Source organism: Capra hircus, chromosome 2, assembly GCF_001704415.2.
Source record: "Capra hircus breed San Clemente chromosome 2, ASM170441v1, whole genome shotgun sequence".
Classification (NCBI taxonomy): Eukaryota; Metazoa; Chordata; class Mammalia; order Artiodactyla; family Bovidae; genus Capra; species Capra hircus.
Window position 1 is genome coordinate 2,471,893 of NC_030809.1, and position 17,585 is coordinate 2,489,477.

At 53.6% G+C, this 17,585-nt stretch overlaps 1 protein-coding gene across 1 annotated transcript in view; it reads right to left on the reverse strand.

Moving 5' to 3' along the window:
* The window catches only part of UBR4 (ubiquitin protein ligase E3 component n-recognin 4), a 131,434-nt gene that overhangs the window by 10,641 nt on the left and 103,208 nt on the right, over positions 1-17,585 (reverse strand). The window contains 14 exon segments of the mRNA XM_018054764.1: positions 31-156; positions 518-660; positions 1,486-1,599; positions 2,388-2,606; positions 6,102-6,201; positions 6,807-6,980; positions 7,410-7,600; positions 8,315-8,434; positions 9,542-9,649; positions 10,522-10,649; positions 11,125-11,212; positions 15,362-15,442; positions 16,086-16,283; positions 17,146-17,267. Coding sequence (XP_017910253.1) covers positions 31-156; positions 518-660; positions 1,486-1,599; positions 2,388-2,606; positions 6,102-6,201; positions 6,807-6,980; positions 7,410-7,600; positions 8,315-8,434; positions 9,542-9,649; positions 10,522-10,649; positions 11,125-11,212; positions 15,362-15,442; positions 16,086-16,283; positions 17,146-17,267 — 1,912 coding nt within the window.

Sequence of the window (17,585 nt, forward strand, 5' to 3'; positions counted from 1 at the left end):
TTCCGACCACGCCCCATGCTCCACACTCACCTCGCCAGGCAGGTGGCAAAAGCTGACTCGGGGACGTGGGGCCCCCAGACCGGAAGGAGCCCGTTGCACTTGGTGTTGGCGTTCTGCAGGGCGGCGCTTTCCCACTCTTCCCGGCCTCGAGCCAGCCTGGATTGGGAGGAGAGCAGGGACAAGTGACTACCGACTCTGCAAAGAAGCAGCCACTTGTGACCACAAGATGGTGAATGCCGGCCCCACAGCCTCCGGTAGGCAAGCCTGCTCTCACCAGCCCTGGGCCAAAAGTCAAGTGCATTTTCCCAGGAATGGTTCTGGGGCCTATAAGGCTAAAGGCAGGACACCCTACTTCCCAAAGCCTAAGAAACAGAATTAAAACTTCAGGGCTGGCAGCCCCAGCCCCTCCCAGGCCGGGGCCTCCCGCAAGCTGCCTGCTCCCCTGAAGGCCCCCAGGTCTGGGAAGAAGTACACGCGGGGAGGCCTGTGGGAGCTGCCCCGCGGGAAGCAGGCCCACCTGACGGCCGCCAGGTGGCAATCGTAATGCACGATGTTGAAGTGGGACACAGTGCTGTAGCCCTGCTGCTTCCGGGGCTTGTTCTCCATCTCTTCCAAGGCGACCCGCTTGGTGAAGGTGTAAATGCCCAGGACCTTAGTGGGCTGCAAAGACAAGGAAAGAGGAAGAGAGGTGAGAACTCCACAGCAGGCTCTGGAAGGAGGGGCAGCAGAGCAGAGGGAACCCCGGGGCTGCAGTCCTACGAGGGGCTGTGCTCACTAGTATGGGACAGTCAGCCCTGCAGTCACTTGGTCAGCACTCAGCGCGGCACTGCCCCGGTGAGAAGAGGGCTGTGGGGAGTGACCAAAATAAGGTGGGTGCTGTGCGGACAGAGGGGCAGAAATGCAACACGGAGCGTCCTTTCCTTTTTGCTGCATTCACCTCCCTTCCTGGTAAGTCGCTTGTTTTTCAAAACCTGACCAGAAAGCCCCACGGAGCCTGTGTCACCCCGGGACTTACAGGCCTTGAGCCCCGGCCGCCTGCCAGTCAGCAGGCTGGGAAGCGAGGAAGTCAACTTGAGCTGGAGAGGAAAAGGGCACCCCTGAGGCCTCAGGGCAGCAAACTGGCCACCTGCTGCTCTGCTCCCGGGCGGTAAAGCGAGTCTGGTGGCGCCGAGAAAGCTGAGGTCCTGACCTTCTTGCCAGGTTACCTGAACAGGGGCAGCATGGTGTCTTTTAACAGCCCCGGCTCTGAACTGGCCTAGAACTCTGCCTTTGCTACGGGTACTGTTTTCTCATCCACAGATGAGGGCTCTTCATTACACGTTTAGAGACAAAGTTACTCAGCTGACATAAAGGCTCTGGGCACAGGGCCTGACTCAATGAGCGGCAGCTGGTGCTGCTGCAGACGGTTCAGATCAGTCTGCCTGCCGCCTCTGAAGAGGACGGCTGGTCCTCAGACGTGAGCCCCGGAGGGGCCCGGCAGCGCACCTGGAACTTGTAGCCCTCCCTGCAGATGCAGCATGTGAGGCCAGGCTCCTCGATCAGCTCCTCCATCTGCTTCAGCAGTGCCGTCTTCGTCACCACCTGGCCCTTCTCATTGGTCTGCAAGGGGGGCCCAGGGGGCGGGTCAGACAGGGCTGCCGCCCACCCTCCCCACGGGCCCAGGACACGCGGGCACACGCTGACCCTCCACATATGGGGAAAGGACAGCTGCGCTGAAAGGAAACCTCTTCGCGTGGCTTCTAATGAGGGTGCAGACCCAGATCTGCCTGCTCTTCTCTCCCCACAGGAACCAGGGAAGCAGAGGAAACCATCCGGCTGGAACCCTGGCCAGTGGCCACCTGCCACCAGAAAGGCCCCCTCTTTGTGCCAGCAAGACCAGGCCTTGGCTGCTGAGGGCTGCAGCGCATGATTCATTTACTGTTCCCACGAGAGTTTTAAATCTGCTGACAGAGTTCGCCGGCTGGAGACAGCCTCACAGGGTTGCAGCCTCCTCCAGGGGGCAGTGAGGAGAGCCCAGAGCCCCTGTGTCACCCAGACCTGGGTTCAAACGCCCACCAGCCGCGTATTAGCTACGAGCCTTGGCCTGCTTACTGCACCTCTCAGCCCCAACTAGTTCATCTGAAAAATGGGTACAATGTCAACCTCACAGACCCACACAGTGGCTTACACCACATCTTACAACAGCCATCCCCATCTCTAAAGTCGCTGTAAATCTGAGCCGTCTGGCCTCTGCAGCACAGTGCAGAGCAGTGAGAGCCACATCCCTAAGCAAAGCGTCCAGCACGGCGCCTCGCCCCCCACCGCCCCACCCCCCAGCCACATCTTCAGCACGCCCAACCCCGGCTCCTAGAGCCCCCGTCAACAGGCGGGGCCCGGGCGGGCGGTACCGTCATGCCCAGCGTGCCCAGCGCCTTCTGCCGCATGGCCATGGCCAGGCGCTTCTTCTCGGCCCGGGTCTCCCTGCGGGCCGCGTCGATCTTCCTGTTCACATCCGGGTGCTCCCGCAACGCCTCCAGCAGGTTCTCGGCCAGGGTCCCGATGCCCTCGTCGCTGGACACCTGCTCCAGTTTGTGCAGGCTTGTGATGGAGTCGGTTCCAATCAGAACCTGCCAAGACAGGACCAGAGAGCTGACGGCCAAGTACACAGGCAAGTGTTCTCAGGAGCTTCAAGGTTGGAGAAAAACAAGCACCATGTGCACAGTCTCACGTCGTCTGCTTGGTTTCCATCGGATCCTTTGATCTTATGCTTCGAGAGATTTGGACATGGAGGTTAGACTCTGCCACCGACCCGAGCAGTCACCACGCTCTGCAGTCCTCAATACCCCCAGCTACAAAATGGGGGCAGGCCAGGGTCGCTGTGACGACTAAATCAGGTAAAACACCCAGCACAGCAAATGTGAACGGGGCTCAGGTCAGACTCTCCGGAGAAGCAGCATCTGACAAGGCCTCAGCAGTGAACTCAGCAACCGCACCAAGGAGGGCTGGCCCCGCCGCTGACGGGGGCTGTGCTGCGTGCTGCATGCGGGCCCCCAGGCCCACCAAACCCAGGAGCACAGGCGTTTTCTCAACTGGAGTATTCCAGATGCACAAGCACATGTGGGAGTAGGAAAGAGAAAGAGCGTAGAAACAAATGCAAACCGAAAGACCCCGGGCTTAACAACGCTGGCAGCTGCTACGCGGCAGCAGCCCACTCCCCACAGGGGTGTGAGCGCGTCGCCCCGCCAAGGGCAGATGGGTCTGCTCGCTGTGAGGCCTTGCCACTCCCCAGGTCACCAATCACTACAGAGCCGACACTCAATTGAAATCTAAGTCAACCCGTGACATGGAAGTTCAGCAATCAACTCGAGTCACTAGAGTCACTAGCTCATCAATCGAGCTTCACAGCAGGTACGTATGTGTCCACTTTGTTCTTCAGCACAACGACACGTGAGCGCATGTCTCAACAACTCTGAACGCTGAACTCGTAGCTGAACAGCCTACTGAATGGTACATGCGGGCTGTTTACTGTGCAAGTGTGCGTGCACACCCATGCACGTGATGCCCCTGCCCGCCCGAAGCTTGCACTCTGGTCAGGAAGGCAGACCACACACTAATAATCGAGCGTCACGGACTCCCCTCCCTTCACTCACTTCCAAACCCGAGTTCTCGTCAATTTCAACGGCACCCCCACCCCCCGCTGCCCAGTCCAGACACTGAGCAGAGTTCCTGATTCACCCAGCTGCTTCACTGCCCACATGCAGTCAATCTCCAAACCCCATTTACTCTGCCCCCCAGATCTCCGTGGAATCCATTCACTGTCCACCTCACTAACCGGAGCTCAGCCGCCAGGGGCTCTCATCCAGCCTCTGATAAACGGTCCTTCCCGCCCCCACGTCACCGCCCTGCAATTCGTCCTCCAGGGAACAGCCAGGGGCACCACCCTTGGGAGGCACCACACACTGCTCTCCTTGGGGAACGTGATGTGGACCCACGCTGATGTCTCCAGCGCCAACTCTTGCCAGGCCTCCCCCAACTGGAACTGCTCTCAGTTCCTGGAACGTTTCTAGCTCTCTCACCTCTGAGCCTTTGCAGGCATTATATTCTCCTCTTAGAAATCCCCTTTCCTTTGACCCCTTCCCCACTGCATATTTACCTCTGATACCGGTACTTGCTCTGATACCCTATGTCCTGGGCTCTATCCTCCACCAGAGAGCAAGCTCTGGAGGACTCACACAGGGAATGTTTCTTTTGCTAACACTGCTTCAGCCTAGCACAGCTCAGGTACATGACAGGCACTACACCCACTCGTGGTGGAAGAAAAGTGAGTGGTCAAGAGTAGGAACGCCAAGCATCTACCTAGATGAAGCCTTACTTTAAAAAAGAATCCAATTAGTAACTTAAGAATAAGCCTGGAACCCACTGACCAGAGTTCCCAAGTCAACGTGTTGCCACTGGTCAAATTACAATTCTGTCCCTTGATTTATCCACATTCAAAATAACGATGCTACAAAGATGCGAGGAAAACGGTGGAAACGATTATGCAGGAAGAATTATCCATAAAGATGCACTGATTATGACTATTACTACTGAACTGAAGAAAAGTTGAAACCAATAGCTATTTGAGCGAGACATATGGAAGATCTTTATTGTGGCCAATTAACCACATTTTTAGAATGAGTTTTCAGAAAACATCACTAAATGAGAATGTGGAAACAACACAACAAAAAGGCAGCCCTGAGGACTCTCAAAACCCAACAACAAAAAACAGACGCTGCTACTAGAAGCGGGGCAAAAATACGGAAATGCTGGTCCTGAAGATGGATGGAGGCCTGGAAAGACGTGCAGGGAGCGTCACCAGCCGCCAGAGAAACACAGATTAGACCATGAGACGCCGCCCTCCGTCTGTCGGCATGGCTGCAACAAAGAGCAGTGCAGCCCCAGATGCTGGCGAGGATCGATAGAGCAGGGCCGCTGAGACCCTGCCGAGGGGCGGGCAGAGCAGCGCAGCCCCTCCAGACAACAGTCTGGCAGCTACCTGTAGAACAAAGTAATGCAACCGCTACGCAAGCCGATGGAGCTGCAGTCCTGGGCACTTAACCCAGAGAAATGAACACTTACACGAAAGCCTGCACATGAAGCCAGCCCACTTTATTCACAATTGCCTCAAAATGGCAACGACCCTTTAGCTGGTGACGGGTAAACAGGCCACGGGGCATCCGCACCGGGGACTACTCAGTAACGAGAAGCAACAGACCCCTGGCACACACGGCAGTCAGGATGAACGCCAGACAGCTGTGCTGAGTGACAAAGGCCAAAGCCACACGCTGCTTAATCCCGCTTTGTACTCAGCATTCTAGACAGGACAGATCTAGGGAGATGGAGGCCAGGTCAGCGGCTGCCCGGAGAGGCGGGTGCGGCTGGGAAGGGCCACAGGAGGGAGCCCTGCGGTGGCGGCGTGGACGCCGACGCCCGGGCTGTGACGACTTGCTACGGTTTTGCAAGATGCGGTACTGAGAGAAGCTAGGCAAAGGCGGCACATGACGTCTCTGATAGTTCTCAACAACTGCACCTGAATCTAGTTATCTCAAAATAATAGGTTAATTAAAGTGATCCAGACTGGCCACCTGTCTGGGTCAATTATTATCTGTGAGAGTAACAGGTATCTTGACCCAGTGACTATCAGGAATGAGCAACACGGCACACAGGGTGCGCCTCCCTACGAACCGAGCTTCTGGCTGCCAGCACCGAGCAGAAGCTGGCGGTGATGGTGTTACAGACGTCCCGGGTGCTGTGGCCAGGAGTCAGCTTTCACCCCCCTGGCCAGCCACACCCTCACAAACGCTGCTCAGCTGAGCCAGGAGGTAACGAAGGCCCACGTAAGAATGAGCTGAATGAGGAAAACACAAATGTAACTTAATCTTCTCTGCACACAGAGAGATGAGCCAGGTGACTTCTGAGAGTCCATCTACTCTGGGACTCTCATACATTAGGGCAGTTCCCAGCTGAAGGCTAATCGAGGCGGTCACCTTCACTCAGTCGTGGGAGATGAGCAGAGAGGGTGTGGTTCCCTCACACGCCATGTCCTGCTCCAGAATAAGGCCCCGTGCATGTTGGCCACTCACCTGGGTGGCAGGGTGCTGGATGGCCAGCCCCCGAAGAAGCCTCAAGATGAACGGCAGGGCTGGGCGAGACAAAAACTTTTTCCAGACGTCAGCATCCAGACTGCAAAGCAGAGAGAGGCTCATGAGCAGGCCAGAGAGGCAAAGGCCGCCCAGAAACCGGCCGGTGACTCTGGCTTGTTTAGACGTGACCACACCTTCAAGCATACCGTCAGGAGTCACAGCAGACCACCCAGCCCAGCTGAGAACCAGGGAGAAGTCAGTGCCTGAGGGGCTTCCCTGACGGGCCAGCGGCTAAGGCGCTGAGCTCCCCGAGCAGGGGGCCCAGGAGTCACAGCAGACCACCCAGCCCAGCTGAGAACCCGGGAGAAGTCAGTGCCTGAGGGGCTTCCCTGACGGGCCGGCGGCTAAGGCGCTGAACTCCCCGAGCAGGGGCCCAGGTCCGACCCCTGGTCAGGGAGCCAGATCCCACATGCAGCAACTAAAGACCCTGCACACTGCAGCTAACACCCAGCACAGCCAGATAAAAAGTCTTTAAAAAAGAAATGAGCACTTGAAATACAAGCCAACAGACTGCCATCCTTTCCCACAGCCCCAAGGGCTGCATGGTCACCAGAAGGAGAGGGGCGACCCCGAGGAAGGCTGAGGGACGCCCAGATGACGCAGGAGAGAAGGAAGCAGGAGAGGGGAGGCGGGCGCGCTGCTTACTTCTTGGCACTGGGGATGTGCTTCTTCATGTAGTCCAGGGCACTCTGGGTGATTCCCTTCTGCAGAATCAGGTCCTTCAGTTGATGTCCATTGCTGTTGTTCTTGATGCCAGCTGCAATTTTACAGAAGCAGTCCAGGAAGACCTTATCGTCGCCACTGTGATCTTCATCATACCTGGAGGAAAGAGCGAAGGCCCTCAGAGTGCGAAAGGAGTAACAGAAGCCGATCATGTCATCCTCCTGGCTCACAGGCCTCGAAGCCCTACAGCACCAACTCCTGAGCCTAACAGAAGACCTTCCCACCTGCCTCCTGCCATGCTGCCTCTTCCCTGCCACGCTCCCCGAATTCCCAACCTTCTCTCCTGTTCTCTGCTTTTGCACACCTGAGTCCCTCCAACCAGCTCGCTTTCTCTGCCTCACCAGCTGCTGCTTTAACACAATATATTTTCACTTTCTGCCTCCCCAGTTAGGCCAATCCCCTAGAAGGCCAGACTGGTACACAAAAGTCTAACAGAAACTCAGGTGATTCTTCCTTAGTCTCCCAGAACTGGTTCAGGGCTTTCCTGGCAACTCTCAGTTAGCTGTCTGAATCTAAGCCACGTACTTATCAAAGCTGCAGTAGGGTTTGAACCGCTCCACCAAGATCTGCATTTTCTCCACCTCCCCGAAAGAAAGGTACGGGATGATGCGAAGCAGGCCCTGGAGCACGCTAGGGTTGGAGCGGACGAAGGTGCTGTTGATCTGGTCCAAGAGCATCACGAGCTGATCTTTGTCACCTGTCAGGAGGAGGTTGCCCTACAAGAAGAAAGGATGGAAGGCCTGTTAATATGGCCGGGACTTTGGCTGCAGCCAACAGCTGGCCCTGAAAGGTTATCCACTTCCATCAGAGCCCCCAGAAGTAGCCTCAGAAGCGCAGTGTCTCAGCACTTCCTGGGGAATAATCAACAGTGTGAGCTCCACCTCAAAAATTGGTTTCCAAGTTTCAGCGCTGGTTCTATTATTAGTGGTCAAATACTCCCATACAGGTGGTCAAAATACACCAACACAGGCGTTCCCTTCCCCAAGACAATGTAGGCTCCCTGGTATTCATTTGGTCCTATCTCTAGCCAAAACATCAGCACCAACAAGACCACAGGAACATACAGGTGCACCAAGTGGAGAGAAACTGAACTGGGAGTTGGAGACCTGAGTTCTAGGCATCTAACTATACAGTATGATAACAACTGTATGATACCAAACGGCTCGCTTCATTTCTCTAGGCCTGGAGCATCCTCAACTGTGAAATGAGGCGCTGCACTAAGGCCCCTGTCAATCAGCTGGACCAGCCGCTTTGTTTCCTCTGAATCCGTGGACTTCAGGCTTCGATGCAATGACGTCACCATCAGGAATGGTTGCCATTCCTACCAGCTGCGAAGGGTCAATAGCTCCTGGCTGACACAGCTAGACCCAGGTGAGCCAGTGGCTGGCAACGAGACGGTGCCTGTGGATGGACAGACCGGCCCCACCCACCTTGTCCTCGCTCAGGGGCTCGGCGTTGGACTCGTCCAGGATGATCTCCATGATGCTCAGCACCTGCTCGGCCACTGCGGCGCCGCCACTGTCCTTGCTCTCCTGCTCCGCCACCAGCGCCTGCGGGAGGGGGCGAGTCACACGCAGCGGCCACGGCCACGCCCCGCGAACGGGGCCCCTCCTCCAGGGCGCTCTTCATGGCCACGTGCTCCCTACAAGCTGTGCACACACCTCGCACGCATGTGTGTGCATGTGCATGGGCATGCGTGGAGAGACAGACACAGTGTGTGTTTCTGAGGACAGTGGAAACAACATTTTGGTTTCTTTCTGGTCGCCCCAAGTGCGTGTGTGTGCGCATGCGTGTGTGTCGCTGCGTGTGTGTGTGTGTGTGTGTGTGTGTGTGGTGTCTTTCTGGTCACCCCAAGTGTGTGTGTGTGTGTGTGCACGTGCATGTGTGTCACTGCGTGTGTGTGGGTGTGTCGCTACGTGTGTGTGTGGTGTCTTTCTGGTCACCCCAAGTGTGTGTGTGTGTGTGTGTGTGTGCATGTGAATGTGTGTGTTGCTGCGTGTGTGTGTGTGGTTTCTTTCTGGTTGCCCCGTGTGTGTGTTTGTGTGTATGTGTGTGCATGTGAATGTGTGTGTTGCTGCGTGTGTGTGTGTGGTTTCTTTCTGGTTGCCCCGTGCGCGTGTGTGTGTGTGTATGTGTGTGCATGTGAATGTGTGTGTTGCTGCGTGTGTGTGTGTGGTTTCCTTCTGGTTGCCCCGTGTGTGTGTGTGTGTGTGTGTGTGTGTGTGCGCGCGTCGCTGCGTATGTGTGTGTGTTGCTGCGTGTGTGTGTGTGGTTTCTTTCTGGTTGCCCCGTGTGTGTGTGTGTGTGCGCGCGTCGCTGCGTATGTGTGTCGCTGCATGTGTGTGTGGTTTCTTTCTGGTCACCCTGAGGTGAATGGCACCAATTTCCCACTGGGGTGCAGTCAGGACTGCTGCAGGGACTAACTTCCTCCTGCTTCTGAGTTCAGGAAAGAAGCAAGGATGCTCCTGTGTGCTGTGGCGGCAGCAGGGGTGAGCCAGCAGGGGGATAAGGGGCAGCCTGCATAATTCAAGCCTCTGTGCCCATCGGTCAGACAGATGCCACGTTTGCAAAGGTCACCAGTCCGTATCATCTGGGGCAGGGTGGGATGTCTTCCCCCACCCCTGCTTATCCCTCAGCTTCTGCAGCCCGCACTCTACCAGGTTGAGGGTCCCCAGCATGACGTTCAAGGTGTTCATCTCCAGCTTGACCAGCTGCTGCCGGTTGACTTTCACCTTCACGCAGTAACTGAACAACTTCAGCAGCACCTGACAAGAGAAGCCAGTCAGAACCCGTGAGAGCACCCGACGATGAAGGGGTGGGGACAAGCGGGAAAGAGATACCCTAAGAAGGGCAGAGGGGCCGTGCCACCACCAGCAGACACTCCTGAAATACACAGGAGGGTGAGGTTTCTTGAGGGCGACACGACACGGCGGCTGGGGTCGCCTATCGGGCTGGCACTTAGACAGCAGAGTTCTCCAGGAGTAGCTCCCATGGGCTGGGTCTGTCTCTACCCCTCTCAGACAGGGCAGTGACACCAATTCCTAGTGGAACAGGCGATGCTCCGTTGCCTTGGGCGAAACTCCAGTACTAACTCAGACCCTGAACTGACAGTAAACAGAAAGATCCTAAAGCTCGTGACCCACGGGAGCTCTGAACCATGTATCTCATCTAAGGCACGGGTATAATAATTAATGGAGGCGGAAAATAATAGTGCAAGATGCATGGTGCCTTTAGGAGCGTCTGCTTCTCACAAGACAGCTGGATGGATGACCAGACAAAATCCTACCAGACAATTAGTCACTCACAAAGTCCACTTAAACAATGAGAACGTGAGGAATGACTGCCACAAGTGCAGTTCTGGGTGGACAGACAGCTAGACGCTGGTGTCCACAGGTGACGGGAGAAGCGAGCAGAAGGCTGGCTCCCACACTGGTGTTCCGGAGGAGCGGTCAGGAAGAGAGCCCTGGGGGAAGGACCCTGAGGCATGGAGGGCCCGGGCAACGGCCAGGTTGGTCCCTGGCATGCACCGGTCCACGGCACCGTGCTGCCCCCTAGGGTTAAATGGCAGCGGCCGGCCTGTCCACGGGGGCCCCTCCAGAAGAGGAGGGCTGGCCCTGCCTCGCTGCCTCCGACTCACCGTCAGAAGATGGCGTCCCTGCTTGAAGTCTCTGACCCCTGCCAGCCTGTTAAGCATGCACTCCAGGCCCCCACACTGGGCCATCACGCCAGCCATCCGGTACACTTCTTCTTCATCCTCTTCTTCATCTGAGAGAGAAGGGAAGCCAGGCGAAGACGGAGGTGAAGCCCGGAATGAAGCACAGCCCTCGTCCAGGCTGACAGCTCCTCTTTTCCAATAAAGGGGGTCAGTGTTGGGTATTAGACTACACTGTCTTGCTCCTGATGGCTCTTTTTTAAATTTCAAGTTAATTAAAATTGCTTATTCAAATATGTGAAAATATAAGCACTACAACCACCTTTAAAAAAAGCCCTAAATAAATAAACCTGAGCTTCTTTGGGGCTAATTTCATTTCCTCCCTAAGTTCCCACCGACCCTCAATACCAGAGGTATCCAAACGAGGCTGTAAATGACTATTCTACCTCAGAGAAGAAACAATGCCCCCACTTCTGAAGAGAATTCCTAGAGTACCTGCCCCGAACACCCCTAAAGCCTCAGAACGTGAACTGCCACTGGTCCCAAACCTCAGACGCAATGTGCAGCAGCGTCTGCGGAAGGCTGTACCTGTGGTGGAGTCCAGGGACTCGATAAACTCCTCGGTGGCATCCCCCAGCAGCCCCCGCATCCGATAAACAATCCTCATGGGCTCTCCCTAAGAGGAGGAGGTTGGAGAAAGACTTGTAAACGGGCCCAGAAAATGCAAAGGACCCAACACCTGGTCTGCTTAATTTAACGAACACTTCAGCAGTACAGACAACTCCTATTCTTTGTGAGGTCTTAACCACAGAATATAGAATCCCAATGCCCTACAACTCACTTAGGGGAAAGGAAGCTCGTTTTATGTAGGGTCTACCATAAGTCTGGAATTGTGTAAAGCACTTTATAGACACTACTTCATTTAGTTTCATTAAATCTATATAATAGCTGTTAACAACTGTGATTTATTGTTTTACTCTGTGCTACCCCAGAAAAACATCTATTTCTGCTTTATTGACTATGCCAAAGCCTTTGACTGTGGATCACAATAAACTGTGGAAAATACTGAGAGAGATGGGAATACCAGACCACCTGACCTGCCTCTTCAGAAACCTATATGCAGGTCAGGAAGCAACAGTTAGAACTGGACATGGAACAACAGACTGGTTCCAAATAGGAAAAGGAGTCTGTCAAGGCTATATATTGTCACCCTGCTTATTTAACTTCTATGCAGAGTACATCATGAGAAATGCTGGGCGGGAGGAAGCACAAGCTGGAATCAAAACTGCCGGGAGAAATATCAATAACCTCAGATATGCAGATGACACCACCCTTATGGCAGAAAGTGAAGAGGAACTAAAAAGCCTCTTGATGAAAGTGAAAGAGGAGAGTAAAAAAGTTGGCTTAAAGCTCAACATTCAGAAAACGAAGATCATGGCATCTGGGCCCATCACTTCATGGGAAACAGATGGGGAAAGAGTGGAAACAGTGTCAGACTTTATTTTTGGGGGCTCCAAAATCACTGCAGATGGTGACTGCAGCCATGAAATTAAAAGAAGCTTACTTCTTGGAAGGAAAGTTATACCAACCTAGATAGCATGTTGAAAAGCAGAGACATTACTTTCCCGACTAAGGTCCGTCTAGTCAAGGCTATGGTTTTTCCAGTGGTCATGTATGGATTTGAGAGTTGGACTGTGAAGAAGGCTGAGGCCGAAGAATTGATGCTTTTGAACTGTGGTGTTGGAGAAGACTCTTGAGAGTCCCTTGGACTGCAAGGAGATCCAACCAGTCCATTCTAAAGGAGATCAGTCCTGGGTGTTCTTTGGAAGGACTGATGCTAAAGCTGAAACTCCAATACTTTGGTCACCTGATGCAAAGAGTTGACTCCCTGGAAATTCCTCCCTGATGCTGGGAGGAATTGGGGGCAGGAGGAGAAGGGGACAACAGAGGATGAGATGCATGGATGGCATCACCAATGTGATGGACATGAGTTTGAGTGAACTCCGGGAGCGGGTGATGGACAGGGAGGCCTGGCGTGCTGTGGTTCATGGGGTCGCAAAGAGTCAGACACGACTGAGCAACTGAACTGAACTGAAGCCCTATGCTAAGGCTTCCGAGGTGGTGCTAGTGGTAAAGAACCTGCCTGCCAAAGCAGGAGACATGAGACAGGGTTCAATACCTGGGTCAGGAAGGTCCCCTGGAGGAGGGCATGGTATATACCCACTCCAGTATTCTTGCCTGGAGAATCCCATGGACAGGGGAGTCTGGCAGGCTGCAATCCATAGGTTCACAAAGAACTGGACATGACTGAAGCAGCTTAGCAAGTAGACACCCATGCAAGGCCTACACTAATTAGGCACTTCATATTATCCTTTTACACAAGGTTACACAGCTTGTTCAAAGGCATTCAGCTATAAGCCAGGTAGTGATTCCAAGCCTAAGCCTCCTTCAGAATTATAAAATCTCTCTAATCAACAGGGACCACTACTCAAAGAATCAGGTCAAGGGAAGTCAGTAAGATCCAAAGGCTTTGACTCAAGTCTCAGAAATCAAAACAAGAAAACATAATACATCCATCTTTGCCTATGGAGATCCTGAGACCTTCATATAACCACACAGCAAGGACTGGATTCATCCAAATCTCAAGCTAAAACCTACAACTTGATAGAATGATTGGAAATAAGTCTTGAATTACAAGATGACAGCAACCTTCCTGAACTGAGGGATCATGAGACTTTACTATCCGCCAGGTACTGACTAGGCACTCCAGCCTATACACTCTTAGGAATTACCCTCATTTTGGAGGTGAGAAACGGGGGACTGAAGTCACACTCCAGGAAATTAAGGGTGAGCAGGTACCACACTAATCCACGCTGCCTGTCGCTAAGCCATGCTCAGCCTCAGGAGACAAAATCTTGGAGGAAAAGAACCTGTCGGGCCAGGCCTCAGAACGTGTCTAGCTGTGGAAGCCCAGTGAGAACTACGAGAGGGAGCAGCCACAGACCATGGACAGAAAGAGAGGGACATGGGACACAGGCCCTGGTGAGCGGCTGGAGAGGTGCGCTGCTTATCGGGAAATAGGGGGAAGTAAGGAGAAAAACTGATGAAAGCCAGGGTGAAAGGCTGCTCCCAACTCCGGACTTCGCCACAAGAAACGCTTAGTGGATGAAGCATTAGCATGAGAAACAAATGATCCCCAGCTTCCCGCCTCCTGGTTCAAAACGGGAGGCTGCCCATGCGTATTCTTTGGGCCCTATACCACCGTTTACAAGGGTGCCCGCAGAAGCCTGGTCTTAGTTTTTAGGTGCATCAGGGACTAAACCTGCACCATTCTGTTTTGAGGCTGAAATGTCAGTAGCAAGATGCAGTGGATGGAGGTCTTCTGTGTATTTATCTGTGCTATATCCACTCAACGGGCAGTAGACCAACAATACACAATGACCAGGACTCCCAGCACAGTGGGAGAGCAGAATAGAGAAAAGTGCAAGCATGTAACAAATGGAAGGCCAAAATGTGCTGTTCAGTTCAGTCGCTCAGTCGTGTCCGACTCTTTGCGACCCCATGAATCGCAGCACGCCAGGCCTCCCTGTCCATCACCCACTCCCGGAGTTCACTCAGACTCACGTCCATCAAGTCAGTGATGCCATCCAGCCATCTCATCCTCTGTCGTCCCCTTCTCCTCCTGCCCCCAACCCCTCCCAGCATCAGAGTCTTTTCCAGGGAGTCAACTCTTCGCATCAGGTGGCCAGTGGAGTTTCAAGCTTTAGCATCATTTCTTCCAGTGAATATTCAGGACTGATTTCCTTTAGAATGGACTGGTTGGATCTCCTTGCAGTCCAAGGGACTCTCAAGAGTCTTCTCCAACACCACAGTTCAAAAGCATCAATTCTTCAGAGCTCAGCCTTCTTCACAGTCCAACTCTCACATCCATACATGACCACTGGAAAAACCATAGCCTTGACTAGACGGACCTTTGTTGGCAAAGTAATGTCTCTGCTTTTCAATATGCTATCTAGGTTGGTTATAACTCTTCTTCCAAGGAGTAAGCGTCTTTTAATTTCATGGCTGCAGTCACCATCTGCAGTGATTTTGGAGCCCAAAAAACATACCATTAGTAACTACCAATTTAGCTTTTCAGACTCTACAGAAATATTCGAGACTAACGACAGAAAAGTTCACTGTACTTCACTGGTACACTAGTTTGTTGTAATTCAATTAGATGATTCATTTATTAAATATCCCCCAATAGAAGAAAAGGGAAGAAAGAAAAGGAGAGGAGCAAGACAGGAAATAGAGATGAGACTAAGAAAAGAGGCAGGAGGGGGGAAGAGGACCATCTGACTGTTCCGATCGGACAGACAGAACTGAGGGGCCGGAAGGGCCAACGCGCTGCGCTCCCTTCATTTCCTGTTCTCACTCCTTCAAAACAACTGCCTTTGGAGTCTCAATTCCCCAGTTGGTAAAACAGAAACTATGCTCCTCAACGCCACGCTGGAACATGTTCTGAAAGGTGGGCAAGTCCATCAAAAGCTGAGAATCAACCTTGGTGCCCACATGGAAAGGGAACCCAACAGCAGGCGCTCCCCGTCACAGGGCTTCCTCACTCTGCTGGCCGCCCGGCTGCGAAGCCAGGGCTGCTCGCCCCTTCCTGCAGCTCCTTGCCCTTCCCCAGGCGGCGGCCCCATGAGGAGGACAAGGCGACGGCTTTTCCCACGCTAACACGCCCAGGAAGCTCAGGTCCTTCAGTGCTGCTGCAAGCTGGGCACGCGACCGCTACCACATCTGGAAGCCAACCCACACCGCAGGCGAGGAAACGAGCACGCACCTCGTTTGTAGTACACCAGACCTTCTTGTAAACCTCAGCCACAGGGAGGTCCAGACTAATGATTTTATTGTTCACTAGAAGCTGAACGGAAAAGAAGATGAGGCTGTTATTCCAAAGAATCGTCATGCAAGCACATTTTTAAGATCAAAGGGTGCTTTACCGATTACTGTCTATGCATTACGGACCTACTGACTCTCCCTCTCTAAAAAATGCACGTGTGTGAACATCACACACAATTTTGTGCACAATTTCAGGGGTTCCAAATAGCCTTAACCCAAACCATGGACTCCCTGGTTTAAAGGCCCTGCTGAGCACCTTCTATCCCAAGCCCATTTCAGCTCAGCACCAAGAGGGGCAGCTTTCTCCATTTCACCCAACGCGTTTTTCACCATGTATGTGGTAACAGCAGATCCCAGTGTCGTCTGCCAGAAGGTACCAGGTACAGGGCCAGAACCTGCGCTGGGGCTAATTTGCCAGTATCTGGGGAGCTTGGTTAGCCTGGACTCACTGGAGGCCTCTGCCACAGCAGCAAGAACAATGAAAGCCCGTGCCCTAACAAGCTACAGCCATCTGCTCATTACCACACACCAGGCAGCGGGAAGAGCCCTTTACAGGTGAGGCAGGCAGGCGGGAATCATGGAGCTGCATTTAAAGACGCCCAGGGCTAACCAGCCCCTGAGGGAGAGGAAGCCTAACCACGGCAGGGCTGTGCTATGCTCATTACCTCCATCCCGCTGTCATCCTCCAGCAGAGCCACCAAGTCACAGTCCTGGCAGATCTTGTTCTTTATGTCCCGCATGAGGGGCCCGATGCCTGGCTCATTGCTGCTATACGGGTTCCCAGGCATTCTGCCCTGTAAGAAGTCTTCCTGCTGGGGATCCTTCTCCAGGGTCACGAAGAACTCAGTGACTTCATTCTCTTCCTGAAGGACAGAGAGAAGGAAGCAGAAGGGAGGGCATGAGTATATGCGCAGAGACCACTCACATTCAGACCACACTGCCTCGTTCACGGACACCCAGGGAGGCACACCAGACTCACCCAGCCCCTTATACACTTAAAGACAAAAGGGCAGGAAGCTCAGAGGTGATTCAAAAACCCCAAATATAATTCAAAGAGCCTTAAAGAGCAGGCATCTTCTCTGAAACTCAAGGGTGGGTTAGGAGAGAGAAAGCCTAACCAAATAGGCAGATGAGGAGTGCCCCACGAAAGCTGGATCACTGACATGAGGGGACGAGGCTCCCCTCCTGCTCGTCCCACGCAATGCTAACCAGCCCGGGGCCAGGTGACTCTGTCACTGGCGGCCCTCTGGTCAAGAAAACGGCCTTCTGTGTATCACGTGATACTCAGGGGTCTCTCATCGTTAACTGATGAGACCGATGCTCTCCACCCTTCCTCAGTAACAGAAGGGGATTTATGCAGTTCAGGCTGCAGATACACTTTCACGCGTGCATGCGTGCACAGAATGCGGGCAGGGAAAACAGGAAGAGAGCGAGAAGGCCCATCTGCCCACTCAGGGCTGCTTCTTTCACAGGATCGTGGACGGACAAACACCAGGATTTGGGCAACGGGAGGTTAGACCTGGCTCAAAAGAAAAAGATTGATTTTGACTTTCAACCTAGGAAATGGGACAAGGAACAGCTTTAGATTTCTTCCCATCATTAGGATCGGGAAAATCATGAGGTTGCCTCTGCTTTACGGGTGGAGCTTCCTAAAACACTGACTGAACGGGTCACTGCTGGGACGATGACCCACGACTACGATGAACCACCACGGCTTGTGCTCACGGGGTAGATGATGCTGCAGAGCCTCTCGAAGATGAAGACAGGGGTCCGGGAGTCGTCCAGATTGTAGCGCTTGGCTGTCTCGATGCACACGGCCATGAAGGCCTTGGTTTCCGATTCTGTACCTGCCGGAAGTCAACGTGGCCAAGTCAGTCAGGAAGGTGCTGCACACACAGAAGCTGAGATGAGACTCGTCACTGACAGATCCTCTCTGCCTGGTGAGTGGCAACATCAGTATTTCAACTGGAAACCTGAAGCTGACGGATTCTTGCACTGAGTCCGCACTCCATCTGAGGCCTTCACACCCAAGGTGACACAGTGCATCACACTTGGCTGTGCACAGGTCCCCTCCCTCTGGGAATCATAACCCTGCATCCTCTTGCCCAAAAGAGGTACTCAAGAACATGAAACAGTGGTCCTAACTGAGCTCCTGTCAAAGCAAA